The 16,411-nt window shown below is 50.4% G+C and overlaps 1 protein-coding gene across 4 annotated transcripts in view; it reads right to left on the bottom strand.

Annotated features, from left to right (window-relative positions):
- Positions 1-16,411, bottom strand: part of GPSM1 (G protein signaling modulator 1) — a 50,395-nt gene that overhangs the window by 20,644 nt on the left and 13,340 nt on the right. For 3 of the 4 annotated variants that reach the window (XR_006180496.1, XM_042878886.1, XM_042878887.1), the window contains exons 2-9: positions 14,625-14,846; positions 14,039-14,174; positions 13,613-13,755; positions 12,614-12,737; positions 11,849-11,964; positions 11,475-11,630; positions 10,261-10,369; positions 7,578-7,704 (exon numbers count right to left, since the gene is read on the bottom strand). Coding sequence is in view for 2 of the 4 variants with exons in the window: in XM_042878886.1 (XP_042734820.1) it covers positions 7,578-7,704; positions 10,261-10,369; positions 11,475-11,630; positions 11,849-11,964; positions 12,614-12,737; positions 13,613-13,755; positions 14,039-14,174; positions 14,625-14,845 (1,132 nt within the window). In the remaining 2 variants the exon portion in view is untranslated. Of the gene's footprint in view, positions 1-5,167; positions 5,214-7,577; positions 7,705-10,260; positions 10,370-11,474; positions 11,631-11,848; positions 11,965-12,613; positions 12,738-13,612; positions 13,756-14,038; positions 14,175-14,624; positions 14,847-16,411 lie in introns of those variants that run through there. The other variant, XM_042878889.1, reaches the window with a different exon arrangement.

The raw sequence follows: 16,411 nt of genomic DNA, 5'->3' as shown, positions 1-16,411 counted from the left end.
CAGCTCCTCAGATGTTGTCCTTCTCAGCACTCAGGGGGTGTTGTTGCTTTTTAAATTTCTCCCCCTCCTAAAACTTCCCCCCCCCATGAACTCAACATTGAAGCAAGGAGGGTTTTTTTTTTTTAAATGTTTGGTTTTTGCTCTTGCAGTTTGGTTCCTGGGGTGTTCAACGGTTTCCACATTCCTCTGTTTTAAAACTGGAAGCAGCTCCTCCCCACCTAAGAGGGAGAAATGAATCCCAGGGAAAGCTGACAGGAAGACAGCAATGGGGAGTAAGTGAGACATCCTTGCTTCTGCTGGCTCCTGCATCCCTCATCTCAAGCTACTCCCTGCTTTTCTGTCCTTGGAACACTAACCCAATTTATGCACCTCCAGACACTTCTCTCTCACATCCATGCTCTGCAGAGATGCAGAGACCCCCATCCTTGTGCTACCTATGATGACACAGACAGCATGCTTTATTCCCAACCTTTTTTCTCAGCCAGAAGTTGGGCAGTGCACAGCCCTTGCTGTCCTTGTGCTGTTCAGGCTGAATGATGTAGGGCAACTCTGCTTCTCACATTTAGGGAAAAGATCACACCAGCCTCTTCTGCAAAAGCCTCTGATAGCATCTGCTCAGCACATCACTTTGTGGGCTTCCAGTCCCTGCTGGGCAATGAGGCACTGGGACCAGCTGTGTTCCTCCCAGGAAGACACTCACATAGCAAGAATTCTCTCTCAGTACCTTGCTACCATACAAGATGTAGCCGCAGAGAACTCAAGGAAGTGTTTTATCACAGAACAGCCATGGACTGCGCCATGCAGATCTGCAGTAGGGTAAAACCGGGCAGGCAGAGGGGGCAGTTCTGTTCCTGCATCCTGCTGGCACTCTTGGGATCTCAGCATTGACAAGATCGAGCACAGCATGTGCAGCAGCAGCAGCTCAGGGAGCCCTGCCAGGAGCTCTCATCAAGTTGACATGTGCTATGAGGACTCCTAGGAGGAGGACTTCTCCATAGACAGAGCAAGCTCCCAAGCACAGAGCACCCGACAGTTCTATTTGCAGGCCTGGAACAAGCTGTCTCCCTCTGGGTGGCTGTACCTGAATTAAAGCTGACAGTGAACTCCACAAAAAACTGCTGGGGAAAGGTTACATGGCCAACACTGCTCCTGCCCTCCCTCCAGCTCTCACGGCTGAGCAGTACACACAGCAGCTCAGGGGCAGCAGTTACCCCACAGAGCACAAATCTCAGCATAAGTACTTGAAAAGGCCATTTCTCTCTGCACTCAAATCAACTGAAATACCAACTTGTCTTCTGGACCAGACCGTTGCCCTCTCACATTTGCACAGACCCCAGCATTTTCAGATCCTTGGTTCTGGCAGACAGCTCCAAATATTGTTAAATCTGATTCAATTAGAGCAGCCGAGCAGTCGGCTGGGGAGAAAGACAGCTCTGTAAACCCCAGCCACAACTGCAGAGATACAATCCAGCAATCTCAATGGGCACAGGGCATCTCAAATCTCACACTGCTGACACCTAATCAGGACATCTCCGCTGAGCTAGTGCTCCATTATTACTGCCAGTGCTCTTCAGAGAGGAAAGGAGGAGGATAAAAACCACAGCAGCAAGGAAAATAATAGAATCCAGCAAAACAGGCGTCTCATTTAAGGCCTTAATTAGTCTTCAAACACATAATGGGTTCTGGTACTATAAATCCACTTGACCTCTATTAGTGCCAGCAGTTGCATGATAAATGATAAATGCTGGCATTTGTTTTCCCAGTTGATGTTACTGGGATAGAGCAATGCTTTCTTCTAAATAGAGAAAGCAAATAGTATCAGTTATTTATGATGACCGAGCCATAAAAATGCTGGCACTGAGCTTTCGTGTGTCCATCTATGGGAAGGAGCATCTGCTCATCCAGCCACCTACTGGATTGGAAAGGACCAGGAAAATCCCAACATTTCTGGCCTCTACTATGGCTGAAGACACAGTGAGATGGCTAAAACAACCTTTCTCTCCCTGCCAACTATATGAGAGCTCCGTGGTTCAGACAAAAGCTATGAACACATATGGCTTGGAAGAGAAAGGACACAAAAAGGACAAAGCCAACCCACAGCTAAGGGCCAGGGAGAGCAGCAGGAAGGTCACTTCCAGCACGTTGTCACATCAAACTGCCTCAGAAATGCTTTGCACCCACACAAGGTCCTGCATTCTCAGCCTTCTGTAGCAAAGCTGGAAGCCAAAGGACAGGAACAAAACCTCTTCTGCTGGGAAGATTGGGCTCCAGTGTTTGCTCTGCAGTGTTGTATTCATTGGCACACAGACCAGCACACAGCTGAGCAAATATCAACCCTCCAGACAAGATCCTGAGCACGACAAAAACCTTCTCCAGAATAACAGCTTTACAGTGGCTTCTCCCCCCCCTTCCACCCCTCCTCCCCCCGAAGACAAAACCATCCCATCATAAAAATGATATGTACAAACAATAGGCATGAACAAGAAGTTACTTTTGAATCAGGATTCTCATCTGCCTGATTTGGCAGAAGACACTTTACGTACTTGGCACCCAAAGCTTACATCCTCCAGGATCCCACCTGACAACTGAACCCTGCATGGCAGCAGCGCTGCACATCTATGTTGCACCCAAGAGATCCACAGAGTGCAGTCAGGTTGGGCACAGCCAGCACAGCTCAGGAGAGCTGCAGGCTCTGGGTTGGGTAGGATGAGAGCCATCCTACCTCTCACAGCCTTACAAACTCTTACTGATTGCTGTCACATCGATCACATCTTTGAGACCAGCTCCTCCCCTTACACCCATCCATAATCGTTATTTATCCTCTAGGTGAGGCTGGAATGGGAATTTTTGCAAAGAAAGCACTGGCAATTCAGGCCCAATAATGAAGCATCTGCCTGTATATGCAGGATACAGAACACACAGCGCACCTAATGACACAGCACCTAACAAAGTCAAATACAAGGCTTGGGAAAGCTTGGAGCTGTGCCAGGGGTGGCCTCGTGTGACCACGGCCTCCCCCAGGCAAGGCTTCATAGATTAAACATTGTGGGGACAGGAGGATTTTCTGGGAGATAAACTGAACCCAGTAGAGCAAGCTGGGAGGGGGCATGGAACCTTGGGGCCAATTCAAGACCAGCCAGGATAGGCTTGGCAAGAGCACCTGGTTTTTCTTCTATGAGCAAAACTTTCTCTGCCAGCATGTAGCAGAGCCTCATGTCCTCTGATCTTCTGTTGCCAGCTCACATTGAACAAGCAGGGATCAGAAAGGAACCAAGTGAGCTAGAAAGTGACATGCATTAGCCCAGGCAACACCTCCAGCAGCCAAACAAACCCAATTACAACAGCTGCTTCCTACAGGGCAAAAGAATGAAACATAGTGAAAATATACAGTGATCAAAGGCCACAAAACCCTACAGAAAAAGGGGCAATATCCTTCATCCCTCCCCTCCTGTTTGATCTCATGCATCAGCCACCAGCCTGCAGTGCTTTCCATCTCCTGGGACACATTCAGCCACACAGGAATTTACATTTCTGAGCTCTGGTTGTCCCTACAAGCTCCCAGGTCTCTGTGCTAAGCAAAACTCTGCTGCCTGAGGGGCCAAAGGCTCTGTCCTTGCCCTGACCAGTGAAGTGCTAAAGCAGACCACAGTCAAGCATACAAAGACCTTTGAAGATGAGAAGTAATTCTAGTTGGGTGAGGAAGAACTTGTTTGGTTCTACTTGCAGCACTGCAAACAGGAGTATCTCGATGCTAAAGGTAACACTGCACTATTAGACAAAATTCTCATAACCATAGCTATTTCCTATGTGTTGGCTACCAAAGAAAACTGCCTGGAGAACTGTGCTGCTGAAAGCAGGGCTGGAACAGCAGCCAGAGGGGATGTCAGGTTCCCAGCTCCCATCTGGGCTGCTGGAAGGAGTTAACTGCTCCTATGAAGTCGCTTTCCCACAACAAGAGGTCCCTTGATTTAATGGGTGGCTTTGCCAAGGGCCACGTTGTACCTTTTCTGCCAAAGGAATCAAGCACAGGCTCCTTCCCTGCTCCTCCTTCCCTGGCACTAAGATGAAACATGCACCTGAGTTCCATTAGCACAACATCCTTTCCTCCAGGCCTGAAGCATTTCCTCTGCTCTGAGAAGCCTGAGCTTAACACCAAAGCTGCACTTCACACTGACACTGGGAAGGAGACTCATGTACAAAGCAAAATGAGAGAACTAAACACTGCTCAAACTTTGGGAAGAATATTTTTTTAAGCCCCATGAAGTTAATGCTGGGACAGTCTGAGTTGAGCACTAAATAACTTGATTCAATTCCAAATGACTCAGAGGTTCATCACCCCCCATCAGTGCTGCTGGAGTGATTTAGCAGCTGTGACAGCAGAGGTTACTCAGAGAAATTAGAAAAGACTCATCACAAAGATAATGCAGGGGCAGCCTTCAGATGCCTTGAGTCTCCATCCAAGAGCTCCCTTCCCTGATCAGGCAGCATTCTTGTTGTCCCTTCTCCCTTAAACATCTCCCCCGGGGACCAGTGCAGCACTCAGAGCCCTCTGGACACCATCCTGCAGTTGCCTTGGTGGGAGTGAGCATCCACACCCTGGAGCAGACCAAGCACAGACCTGAGCTCATCACCAGAGCAGCCAGCTCTCTGAGCACAAAACAAACATCTTCCAGGCCACCCTGCATTCTGCTTCAGAGGGCCACAGCTGGCTGTCCCCCAGCACAGTGCCTGACAGCACAACATAAAGGGAAAGCTGTGGCACAGCCTGAGGCACGGGAGAGCAGTGCTGCCTCCTTCCTGCTCTGCACCAGCACAAGGCTGGGCTAACCAACCCATCCCAGCAGCCCTAAACACTTCTTAGATACTTCAAAGATATTTAAAGCAAACAAGCAAACAAACAAACAGACTGGGGAAACATAAAAGCAGATTTTTTTTTTCCTATCCCCAATTTATCTGAGGGTTCAAAGATTCCTGTGAAGCAGCTCAAAATCGCACTGAGGATGAAAAGATTCACATTCAGAGCCACACAGATCTGGTCGCTGCCCAGGAAGGAGATGGTTTGTGCCTGCCCAGGCTGCCCACCACCTGAAGCTCATCACCCAGGGATGAGCAGAGCCCATCACAGAACCCCTCCTGAAACCCAAGTGCAACCCAGCCTTGCGCCCACCTTTCTTTCAGCAGGGGGATGTGCAGAGCAGGGGAAGCCTGGCTCACAGCAGGGCCCTTCCCTGCCCTCAGAGCTCACTGAGCACAGCTGGACAACAGCAGCAGCTGCATACTGCAAACAGCACAGAAACCACGCCAGGAACTCTGAAAGCAGCTACATGCCAACACCTCCTGGAACACCCGCATCCTCCCACCCACACCAGCTGCCAGCAGAGGTGTTGCTCAGTGTCTCCTAGCACTGCTGCTGCCATGAGATGACAGCTGATGCTGACACACTGCTGAGCATGGAGGGAAAATGGTCCAGAGTTAGTTTTCCCTTCAGAACAGCACTGAGAACCCTCCTGCACTCACTGCCTGGCCAGGTCTGCTCTCACCCCTTCTGCAGCAGCAAGTCCATTCCCTACAGCCAGCAGACAGCCTGCAGCAGGTGCCAGCCTCCAGAGCAGGGAGATGCCAAGGAACACTGCCAGGTCATGTTCAGTGCAATGCACACAGGTGGCACTGCCAGCAGGATGCCCAAGGAAGGGGTTGGGTGGAGGGCTCCTGGATCACCAGGCACAGCTCATGCCCTTCAGAACAGCAGTGTATGGGGCAGAGCAGGCAGCCAACCCCACAGGGCACCTCCCAGCACCAGGCAGCACTTCTCACTCTTCACACTGGCCTTGACCTCTAACAACAAACATCCCCCACAGACACAGCAAGTTTCCTTCTCTGCAACAGCAAAATCCTATCAGGACTCAATTATTTACTTGCAGTATGTGAAAGAGGGCAAGAGCATTTCTCAGGGCCACATATTTGGCATTTAGAGAAGCAGAGACAACCCCTGTTTGCTTGCTACTCCCCAGCTCCATCCATTTGTTGCTCTAAGCTCTGCGTGTTTGCATTTCTTCACAAGGTCAATGCTTTCACAAGACTTTCGTAGCACTGTCCCACTTCCCTGGTCTCCAGCTTTGTCTTCTGACATCCAATTGCTCTCAGAACATTAATTAAAAATCACAAAGAGCTCAACAAGGAGCCAGAAAATACCAAACACTCCTTTCTCCCCCCATGTCCTCAGTGAAGGGCAGATACAAGGCTTGGAAGCAATCAACCCATGATGGACATGGCAACCCGATGGTTTGGCTCAGGGCTTCTCAGCTGCACAGATTTCCCCAGAACTGAGATTTGCTGTGAAACTTTATCCTACCTGTTTGATGGTATTTGTGCACTTTACAGCATGCCTGCCCTACCCAACCAACTTAGCACCCTTATGAATATGCAGTCATGCTATAGCCTTAAGCTGTGAAAATAACATGAAGGAAAAAAACAAAAATCAGGCTCTCCTTTCTGCAACACCAAAAGGCAGAGATTGCTCAGAAGCCAACCTGAAGCTCGGCTCCATCTCACCTGGGCTGGAGCACACAGCTTTCCCTACCTCTGACTCCAGCCTTGCACTGCTGGGCATGCTCCCTCGCAGCTCCATTTCTCAGGAAAAGCTTTAGCACTGACATAGCAGCTACACCTTCAAGATCAATACACAGAGCAAACACTTGCAGGCAGCATCCCATCACCTTCCCTGAGCCAGCTCTCCCACCAGGAAAAAGAACACATTGTCTCAGAAAGCAACTGCACTAACAAGGTCATATTTAATCAGCCTGCACCTCCCAGGACGCGACTTCATTTCATTCATTCAATTAATAAACCTGTCCACAGCTACAGAGCAACCAGCTTTCATGCCAGGCACACCCAGACACCTATGGTGGCAGCTGCAGGACAGACAGAAGGTCCCCAAGCTGGGGATGTGTCAGGCTGACAGTGAGGACTCATCCACACTGGGCAGCAGGACGGCCCAGAGGAGTAAATGGAACCATTTTGTGTGCCATCAAGTCCTGTAGCTTCCAGCTTCAGCCTCCCCATAGGTGGGAGCAGCACCCAGCATAGCGATGCTCACAACCTGCCTTCAGCTCCTGCTGTAGTCTGATTCCTTAGGTGCTAATCAGGATGACAGCAGCCAAAAATCCCTGCCAGTCACCTTTTGAAAGCTTGTTCTATCAGTCACATCAGCTAAAAGGGTGCTCTACAAGAGACAAAAGCTGGCTTGCTGCTTGGCATGTGGAAGTTCATTCCCAATGCAGATTAATTCTGTTAACTCGCTCTGTGCCCAATTTGGGGTGGATCCTTCCCTGTCCTCACAGCTTATGGCAAGCACAGTGCAGGAGGAGGGAATAAGATGCTGCCCACAGGCCTTGGTCAGAGCAAGGATTTCACACCATCCATGCAATAATGAATGATTCTGCTGAGAAACAACATGCTCTTCACTCTCTTCTTCCTGCAAACATACTGCAGACTCTTTCCTGGTGTTCATATTTCCCTTTATGTCACACACATCCCCAGCTCCCCGTTCCCACACCTCACATGGCCCAGATGCTCACCTTGTGCCTCATAGCCAGAGTAAGGACAAGCCATGCCCACATCCTCATCACCAGGGCCCAAGCCGAGGGCTGTCCTGAGCTGGGCCATGTTCACCTGTGCTGTCAGCTCTCCAGTCCGGTCCCCAATCTGTGGGTGAAACCAACCAGGCATTGGTTAAAAGGCAGCATGCTGTAAGCCAGCAGCCCCTAGCAGAGTGCTGCCTGACCCACACCACAGCAAACAAAGAGAGGCATCCTGGAGCACCATCCCAGCCAACTTTTCAACCCCAGACACTCAGGGGTTGGGTGTCCACTGAGGTGTTACAGAACCCCGCCACTCAGAGCCCTGGAGATGTGAATCCAGGAGGGACCCAACCCACACAGAGCTCCAGGACATGGATGTGTTCGTGCAGTGCCACGCTGCTTGTGCCCTTCTGAATTGACTGAGCATGTTTCACCTGCTGGGATGGGGAGAGGGAAAAACCTGAGATTCCCATTCTACTCCTGGCTTAGAGCTAAAATGGAGACAAAATTCCCATCTCTTAGCAGCATGAAGGAGCTGATGTTGGATATTCAGGAACAGCTCTTTCCAGTGGCTCTTGCTACTTAATAGAGATGCACAGGACAAGCAGCTGAGCGTGCCTCAAAGGTTAACCAGGCATGAAAATGACTGCACTGCATATCACCAGCCAACACAGAGAGGTCACTCAGAAGCAGCTGCTAATCTTCAGAGAAACAGCTGCCTCTGTTACAGAGAGCCCTTAGCTGCTCCCTTGGAGAAGCCTGAGTCCCCATTAAATGCCTTGCAACAGCTCTTTTGTGGTCCTCTGAGATAGACTGCAGCATGAATCGTCCTAGAACAGAACCATAAATCCCCACATTATTTATGACAAAGCCCTGAGCGCCAGTAAAGGGAGGCAGATCAAATAGCTTATCATCAGGCATAAATCCCCTGCCAATTACAAGAGATTTGCTGTTGACATCATCTCCAGAGAAATTACCACGTCCTGGTTAGGTCACACAGTCCTTGATGCTCTATTAAGTACTTCCCTGATTTCCACTCACTCCAAATTCTCTCCAGGGCCCCATCACTGTCAGGGCAGATAACAGTCTGGGCAGCTGCCCCACATGCCATAGCAGAGGCTCTCTGCCCTCAGCTTGGCTGCCTTTGCTCCTCCATCATCCCCACCACACACAGGTGCAAGGAAGGCACTGCTGAGCAGCACCTGAGAGCCTCCAGGACTTACAGACAGCATCTTCCCTCCCTTCAGAAGGAATTCTGCACAATCTCAGATCACCTTGCAGCAGCCCATGTGGTTGTTCAGAACAGATTTCAAATGTCACTATCAGATGGATGTCAGGGCAGGAGAAGGAAATGGTGACAGGAAATGGGTTTTAAATATTAGTGAGCAGAGGTATAATCTGAATAAGCTTCTCTATGGGCAAAGTGCTGATGCTCACCACAGCAGCACAAGCATCTAACTTGGTTCTCAAGGCAAAATTAATCAGCTTTACAAGAGCATCACTCACTGCTAGAAGCTAATGCAGACCCTCCCCACAAACAGACATGGCCTCTGCACTACTCCATAATTATAGCTGGAGGAGGGGGGTTACTGCCACCTGCCATGAGTAACCTATTTCTGACATGCTGCTACCACAGCCATTACACCAGGATGAGAGCATCACCACCAGCCCTCCTACCCTCTCAGGACCCCCATCCCTTCCTCCCTCCCACCACCCCCTGCAGGGCACACAGCCCCCACTGCCTGTCCTGGCAGGCTGGAGCTGGAAAAGCTCATTTGTCCTAAGATGTTCAGGGCTAAAGAACAGTATTTCTCCTGCAGGTCTGATAAGTATAATTAAGTACTTGATTAGGTTGGTATGTCAGCCCTACCCCACCATTCAGCCAATCTCACAGACAGGAGAGCACACAGAGCACTTACATACAGCAATTTCAATTAGTGCTCCAAAAGGTCAATTTCTTCATCTGGAGAACACTAAAGAGGCTGCAGCTGACTTCCACATAACACACTGAAAAGCAAACAATGCCTTCTTGTACATCTGAGCCTGTGCAGAAAAGTCTCCTGCAAACACTTTCTGGTTTTGTACCAGGAAAGCTGCAGCCAGGCAGGCACTTCAGTGGAAGTCAGCTGCATGCCAGAGTATGGCATTGGTGCAGGGTTAGCATGAGGCTGCACTAATCCAGCATTAGCAATCAGTTGTATTTGCACAACACTCGAGTTCACCACGAGGAGCTGGCACCCCTCACCTGCTGCAGCTGCTGGAGGGATGCAAGCATCACTTAGCCAGGTAGGAACCCGCTAGGAAAGCAGAACACAGCTGCAACCACAGGGTGCCTGGCAGTCAAGATCTCACAACTTGCTGCTCAGGACAGAGGTCCTACCAGCAGGCTGGGTGTGCAGGCTGGAGAGCTGCTCCCCAGGTCCTTCCCTTGCTTAGGAGGATCAGGTGAGAGCAGGGAGCAGCAGATGTACCAGCACTAACAAGGCAGAAGCCTGGGAGCCTCGCATGACAAGAATATTTTCCAGCCAAGCTCTGCAGGCAGCACTGAATCAGTAGACAGACAGGAAATCTACAGGAGCCCTAGCTAGAGAAGAACTACTCCAAAATCAGTTTAGATAGGAAAAAAAGTCTTCCCACTAGAGAGGACTGGTTCCCTCTGACCTGAGCTACCTTCTCTTACCTCTTGGGAGATTTCAAGATGCTTCCTTGCAAAGTGCAAAGCTTGTTCATGGCTCCCCAGGGAGACGTAGGCATTTCCAAGACTCCAGCAGGCCCTTCCCTCTCCCACCCTGCAAGACAGGAAGCTGTTGACCACAGAAATCCTGGGCAGAGCCCAGCCCAGCCCAGCAACCCTGTCACAGCTTCTTCAGGGGCACCTTGAGCCAGCTCTGCTTTCACCCACAGAACATCCTCCTAAAAAACTGAAACACTGTGCAGCTTAATCCCTTACACTAAAGGCAGTAAGGTCAGAGGATAAGCAATGGTTTCAGAAATGAGGCTGTACCCATAGCAGCCAAAAGCTAGGTGGTGTAGCAAGGACCCAGAACAGCTTGACGTCACACACAAGCATCAATCAGAGCAGAAGTGAGAGCTCTCATCTGCTCTGCACGGATTCCTCTCTAGGGATACACAAGGCATCAACAGGACAGCTATCATCCAGCAAGGGGAAAACACTGCAGGGATGCAGTGTCCCCCTGCTGGATACCAGCATGTCACTGGGAAGCCCCTCACCTTGCACACAGGTGCCTTTGTTTCCAGCACCTGCTTGCACCAGCATGCACAGCCCGACTGCTCAGCACAGCCTGCTCAGCTCTGCCAACGTGCAGATGTGGGGGGTGAAGGAATAAAAAAAGCACATGGGGGCGCAGGGGGAGGTTCAGCGTGACTGCAACTCCCTCCTCAGAGGTTGGGGCGGGTTGATCAGCATTTAAACATTTTTCTTGTCACCCAGTTCAATGCCTTCTGCTCACGGGGCGTGTTCCCAGAAATGAAGGAGCCCACAGGATGCACCCCCACAGCATGATTCACCCTTGGGTGGGATTAGATCTTCCCCGAGCAGATACTGCCCTGACGGTGCTCCCATTTGTGTGTCTCTGCTCCATCTAGTGGAGGACACCCAGCTTCCCAGAGCTGCTGGCAGCAATGCTGAAGAAGGCGGCACAGCCATAAGGACACGATCTCTGGGTTTCAGTGGGATAAAGGTCTCGTTCACATTATTTTTACTCCCCTGACAAACAATAGGATCGAAGACCACATCCCAAGAGACTGCTAAAGACCTTCAGTATTACGCATTGCTGCTCCTCATCTCCAGCAGTACACAGCAATAGATGACCAAGACAGGACAGTGCTCAGAGCCCAAGAACAGAGAAGCCACTCCTGGAGGCATTCCCTTACCTGTCTCCCAGCTCCTGAGCTATCACCAAGTGTTTTAGATGGTATTCAATTGCTTTCTCATAGTCTTGAAGCAGTGTGTATGTGTTTCCAAGACTGTAGCAAGCCTGGGCTTCTACTGCTTGGTCTTTGAGTTGTCTGGAGAGTTGGAGTGTCTTCCTGGATGGGTGGAGACAAGAGAGCTGGTCATTGCAAGGCAGCAGAACATCCACATGCACAAGGCATTGGAGCTGGAAGGTGATGGCACTGCTTGCTGCTGCCAGGCATCACACAGGCAGCTGGCCACCAAGTCCCATCATCTCCCCTCAGGCCTATGAATCCACTGGGGTTTTACAGGGAACATCTGCCCCAAGTCTGCCTCAATTCCTGGCACTTACTTGTAGTATTCAGCAGAGATGTCAAATCTCCCAAGGAAGATGTGTGCATTGCCCAGGTTGCTGTATGCTCTCCTCTCGGCTGCTTTGTCCCCAAACTCCTTGGCAATAGCCAGGCGCTGCAGCAGATACAGATCAGTGAGTTACAGCTGGCACTGCCAGGCTTGTGTTACACAGCAACCCTGCTGGGAGATTAGCTTCTTTTGTTTTGCAACATTTCACACCCAGAAATGCAGTGGTGCATGTGCATATCAGGGCTGCATCCAGAGCAGCTCTGGCAGGGTCCCACTGCCCAACATGCTCAGCACCCCCTGCTTTGAAAGAAGCAGTGTCAGCTCTCAACATGAAACTTCTAATTGCATTTGAATTGGGGCAGGGATTGTCTCCTCTCAGCCCTCCGAAAAGCTTCACAGAAAGTAGCTGTGCTCTACAAACAACAATTATTCCTGATCAACAGCTCTTTCAGCGGCTTAATTAAATTCATGGCTTGCATTTATTAAAATATAGACTGGCACAAATTGAGCACAGAAAAGCCCTTCCTAGGCCCAGCTGCAAATTGCCCTTAGAAATCTCCTTTGGTTTCCAAGCCAACAGCACCCTTCCCTTGCGCTGCTCATCAGGTGCTGATGAGGAATGCAGAAAGGCAGCACTGCACATAAGGGCAGGGGCTGACACACATGGGGGTCCGTGCCCCATAGGGCTGAGCAGAAACTCAGCTCCCTATCAGCCCTCCCAGCCCCCAAGGATGATCCCCACATGCTTTCCCACCTCCTTGTGGAAGGCAATGGCTTCGCTGAAGTTGCCCAGCAAGTACTGCGTGTTGCCAAGGTTGCCATAAGCACGGCCCTGTGCAGCCCTGTCCCCCAGCTCCTTCACCAGGGACAGGTTCCTCCTGCAAGGAAGCAGAGCAATATTTGTCCTCCTGCAGCCACCCCACAGCACAAGGGTTGCTATGAGCATCAGAGAAGAGAAATTACCCCCAACAGGGCAGGAATGAACCTGGGGATAAGGGAAGATCCATATTGCCTTGTTATGGTTCTTCCCAGCACACACAGAGCTCCTGGCTGGCACAAATCTAATCACTGTCTGTGCAACATGCATCACTCACTGGGGAAGGGCCAGTGAGCCATACATCAGCACTAACACATCCTCAGATAGGAGACAACCAATGCAAGATCTTTGTGTTCTCTTCATATAAAAAGGCTGTTTAAAGAACACCAGTGTTACTGAAACAAAGCTGAGATAGTAGGAGAAAACCACTGGTCTAAAAGCAAGTCGGACAATAACCTTCCTGTGCTGGACATCAGAGTGAACTTTACAACCGCTTATGAAAGAGAAGGATGCTACAGCAGCATGAACTACAGATCCCTTAAAAGGGAAGCGTGGCTTCAAGGGAAAAGCCTCATCCTTTGGGAGAAGCAACTCTGTGGCCACAGCAAGAAGTGCACAGGGATCCATTCCCACCAAGGCCAGCAGAGAGCAGCAGGGGCTGCAGGAGCTCTCCTCCCAGGCTGAGGAGCTGACTATTGAACTTTAGTTCATGCAAAGCCAAGCTGCAAAGGCTTTTATTGAGGCAGTAGTAGGAAAAGTATTAGCTCGAGCTCTATAAAAGCATGCAGCCCTTCCCTCGCCTTCCTTAGGATGAATTCATTAGCATACCTTGGCACCTCACAGCTGGAGGAATATTCTTACTTGGTAACAGCATTTTATCAGTGACTGATGCCAGTTCCCTGCAGCACAGAGGGGTGTCCACACTTAAATACTTACTCATAGTATTCTGAAGCTTTCTGTAGCGTCTCCTTGACTTCTTGAGGCAGGTAGCCTGGGTCCTGGACCATGTTCCAAGACAAATGCTTTCCCTTGGCGTGGTAAACATTTCCTATGTTATAGAGTGCTCTGGCTTCACCTATCTAAAAGGAAGAAGAGCAAGGTGCAGCAAGGCATTACTCTCCCCATTCCAACATGGCCTTTTCCTCCATCGCTGGGCAAAGTTGCTCAGCCAAAACCAGGGAGCCCACCTTCTCCTTTACCACCCTCACTGCCTTGCCAGCTTTTCCTATCAGATGCAGTCAGAAGTAAGTCTGACATCCCAGCTCCTACCAGGGCTCACCTCCACCACGTCGACATCTGCTTGAAGGTGAATTAATTTTCAAGATAGGAAGTGTTTCCTGCTGGATGCTACGAAGCAGTTACCTTGTCTCCTTGCTCCTGAGAAATGTCCAGGTGTCTCTGGCAACAAACAACAGCTTCATCAAACTGCCCAAGTATTTTCAATGTATTCCCAAGGTTGCCGCTTGCCTTGGCTTCTCCAATGCGGTCCCCAATGGTCCTACAAACGACCCAAAGAAGGGAAAAGTTTAAATGAGCTGATAGACATTTTATTCACCAGCTGTTATGGGCAAAACTCAAGTTATAGCAAGCAAAGTTGTAGCAAACACCACATGGTAGGGACACCATGGTGTCCCCATGGCACAGTGTTCTGATGACACTCTTGTTCACTGTTTTACTTAGTTGGAGAGTTCTAATGACCTCAGGTGTGCTTCCCATGACTGCCTGGGGAGGGAGGAATCAGGCACTGCCCTGCTCTTGCTCCAGCCGCCCTCCTCCATATCCCTTCCTCTGCCTCCTGAGTTCTTTACACAACAGTGAATTCCACACCTCAGAGCTAGCTTGGATTCTCCTTTCTAAAGCAGATTCCCTCAGACCGTTGGGCTCAGATGCCACAGAACTTTCCTTTGCTCAAATTCTGATTAGGATGAAGAATGGCCAACATGCTTACCTGGCCAATGTGAGGTCATGCTTATGGTACTCCAGGGCTTTGGAGTACTCCTTCAGGTAGAAATAGGCATTGCCCAGCTGGCTGTAGATGGCACTGAGAGTCTTCAGGTCCTCTGTCCCCACCTGCACGGCTGCTTCGAAGAAGGCTGCCCCAGCTTTGAAGTCCCCTGCCTTACACAGACGCTCTCCTTCCAGGGCCAGCTCCAGGCACGATGCTTCCATTCTGCCAAAAGCAAGATACCTTCAGAGATTTTAGACCCAGTGTGCCCATGTCACCATGCGGTATTAAAAAGCCAACTCAGCTCACTGCATCAAGAAAAACTCCTGCATGTGAGACAGAAGCACCCAGAGCTACAAACTGCACCTGTGAGCAGCCACGAGCAGCCCTTGAGTTCATGGTAGGAAGCAGGACAAGGAACTCGTGCCACCCAGCACCCGCATTGCGTGCTGGCATCCTGAGCATAGCATGGCATCTGCTCTTCTTCCAGGGGGTGCCAAAGCCTCACACCCAGGCTGCTTGTGTCTATGCTGCTTCCTCAGGGGAACAGAGAGGGCAGCCAAAGCCCAGCATCTCCTCACTGGATACCAGAGCAACGCCGGGCTGCACAGAACTCTCTGGCTGAGCAGCAGGGCTGCTTTCCATTAGCTCTGCCTGTCATTTTTTCCACAGGCATTCTGCATGTCAGCCTCCAGGAGAGCTGCTCTCCCTCTTGTTTCTCAACACCTTTGGCAGCAGTGCAAGCTGGGCTGCGAGCACAGAGGAGCAAAGCTGCTGCCACTGACTCAAGGGAAGGGAATGCCCTCCTCCCCACTGAGTCCTACATCACAGCCATTCCCAGGAGCTCAGAGCAGCCTCACACCCACCAGAACAGGGCACACTTATGAGAGCTTATGTTTGAAAAGTCAGCCCCTGCACAAGTTGGGGATGAATGCAGCGTGTTCCTGCATCTCTGCTCAGAGCCTTCTCTTTGCTCTTTTTGGCTTTTTTCCTTTCTGCTTCATGTATTTTAAAAACCCAAAGCCACATAGATCAAAGGCAGACATCCGCTCCGAAAAATTACAGCTCACTCATCCTGAGTCAGAAAAGCAAGGGTCAGACTGAAGATGATAAACACTCAAAGGAGGTTTTAGTTCTATTCTCAGTAAAACAGTGCTGCAGGGGGCTTGGCTGTGCTACGCAGATTGAGAACAACACACTCACTCACATGGGTGGCCACAGCCCCACTGCTGCCCCCTATACAGGCTCATGTGGAGCACTGAGAGATGCCTCCCCCAAAAATCACCCTCACAACACATCCAGGCCCAGCCCTGCAACCTCCCCCATCTCACTGCTCTTTAGCCCCTAAAGCCACCAAATAACAGCAGGGAGAAAGGAGCTGTTTCACAACCCCTGAGAGCTCCCACTTCAACCCAGAGAGCTCCTCCACAGTCCCCACCCAAGGGGTTTTCTGCATGTGCAAGAAGGCTGCTTGCAGTGCCAGTACAGCTTTGCTCCATGCCTGAATCCCTGTTTGATACAGGAAAAAGGAAAATGTTTGCCTGTTGGTACTAAAAATGTTTAACTCCTCTCCACAGATCATTGAGCCAAGCCACAAGAAAATTAGTAAGAATGAGCTTCTGCTGCAGTGTGTTGAGTTGAAGGGGCCCATTGCAGGATCATGGCAAGCTGTGTGGTTTGCAGATCACTAGAGCAGGCATCTGGTGTCCCTGTCTGGCACTGACAGGCATCTGCCAACAGTCCTGTATGGGAACTGCTGAGTCACGGCCTGAACCTCTGATTGATCACCT

Source organism: Lagopus leucura, unplaced genomic scaffold, assembly GCF_019238085.1.
Source record: "Lagopus leucura isolate 7727_CA_CO unplaced genomic scaffold, USGS_WTPT01 Super-Scaffold_100022, whole genome shotgun sequence".
Classification (NCBI taxonomy): domain Eukaryota; kingdom Metazoa; phylum Chordata; class Aves; order Galliformes; family Phasianidae; genus Lagopus; species Lagopus leucura.
This window is presented reverse-complemented; position numbering and strand designations above follow the sequence as displayed.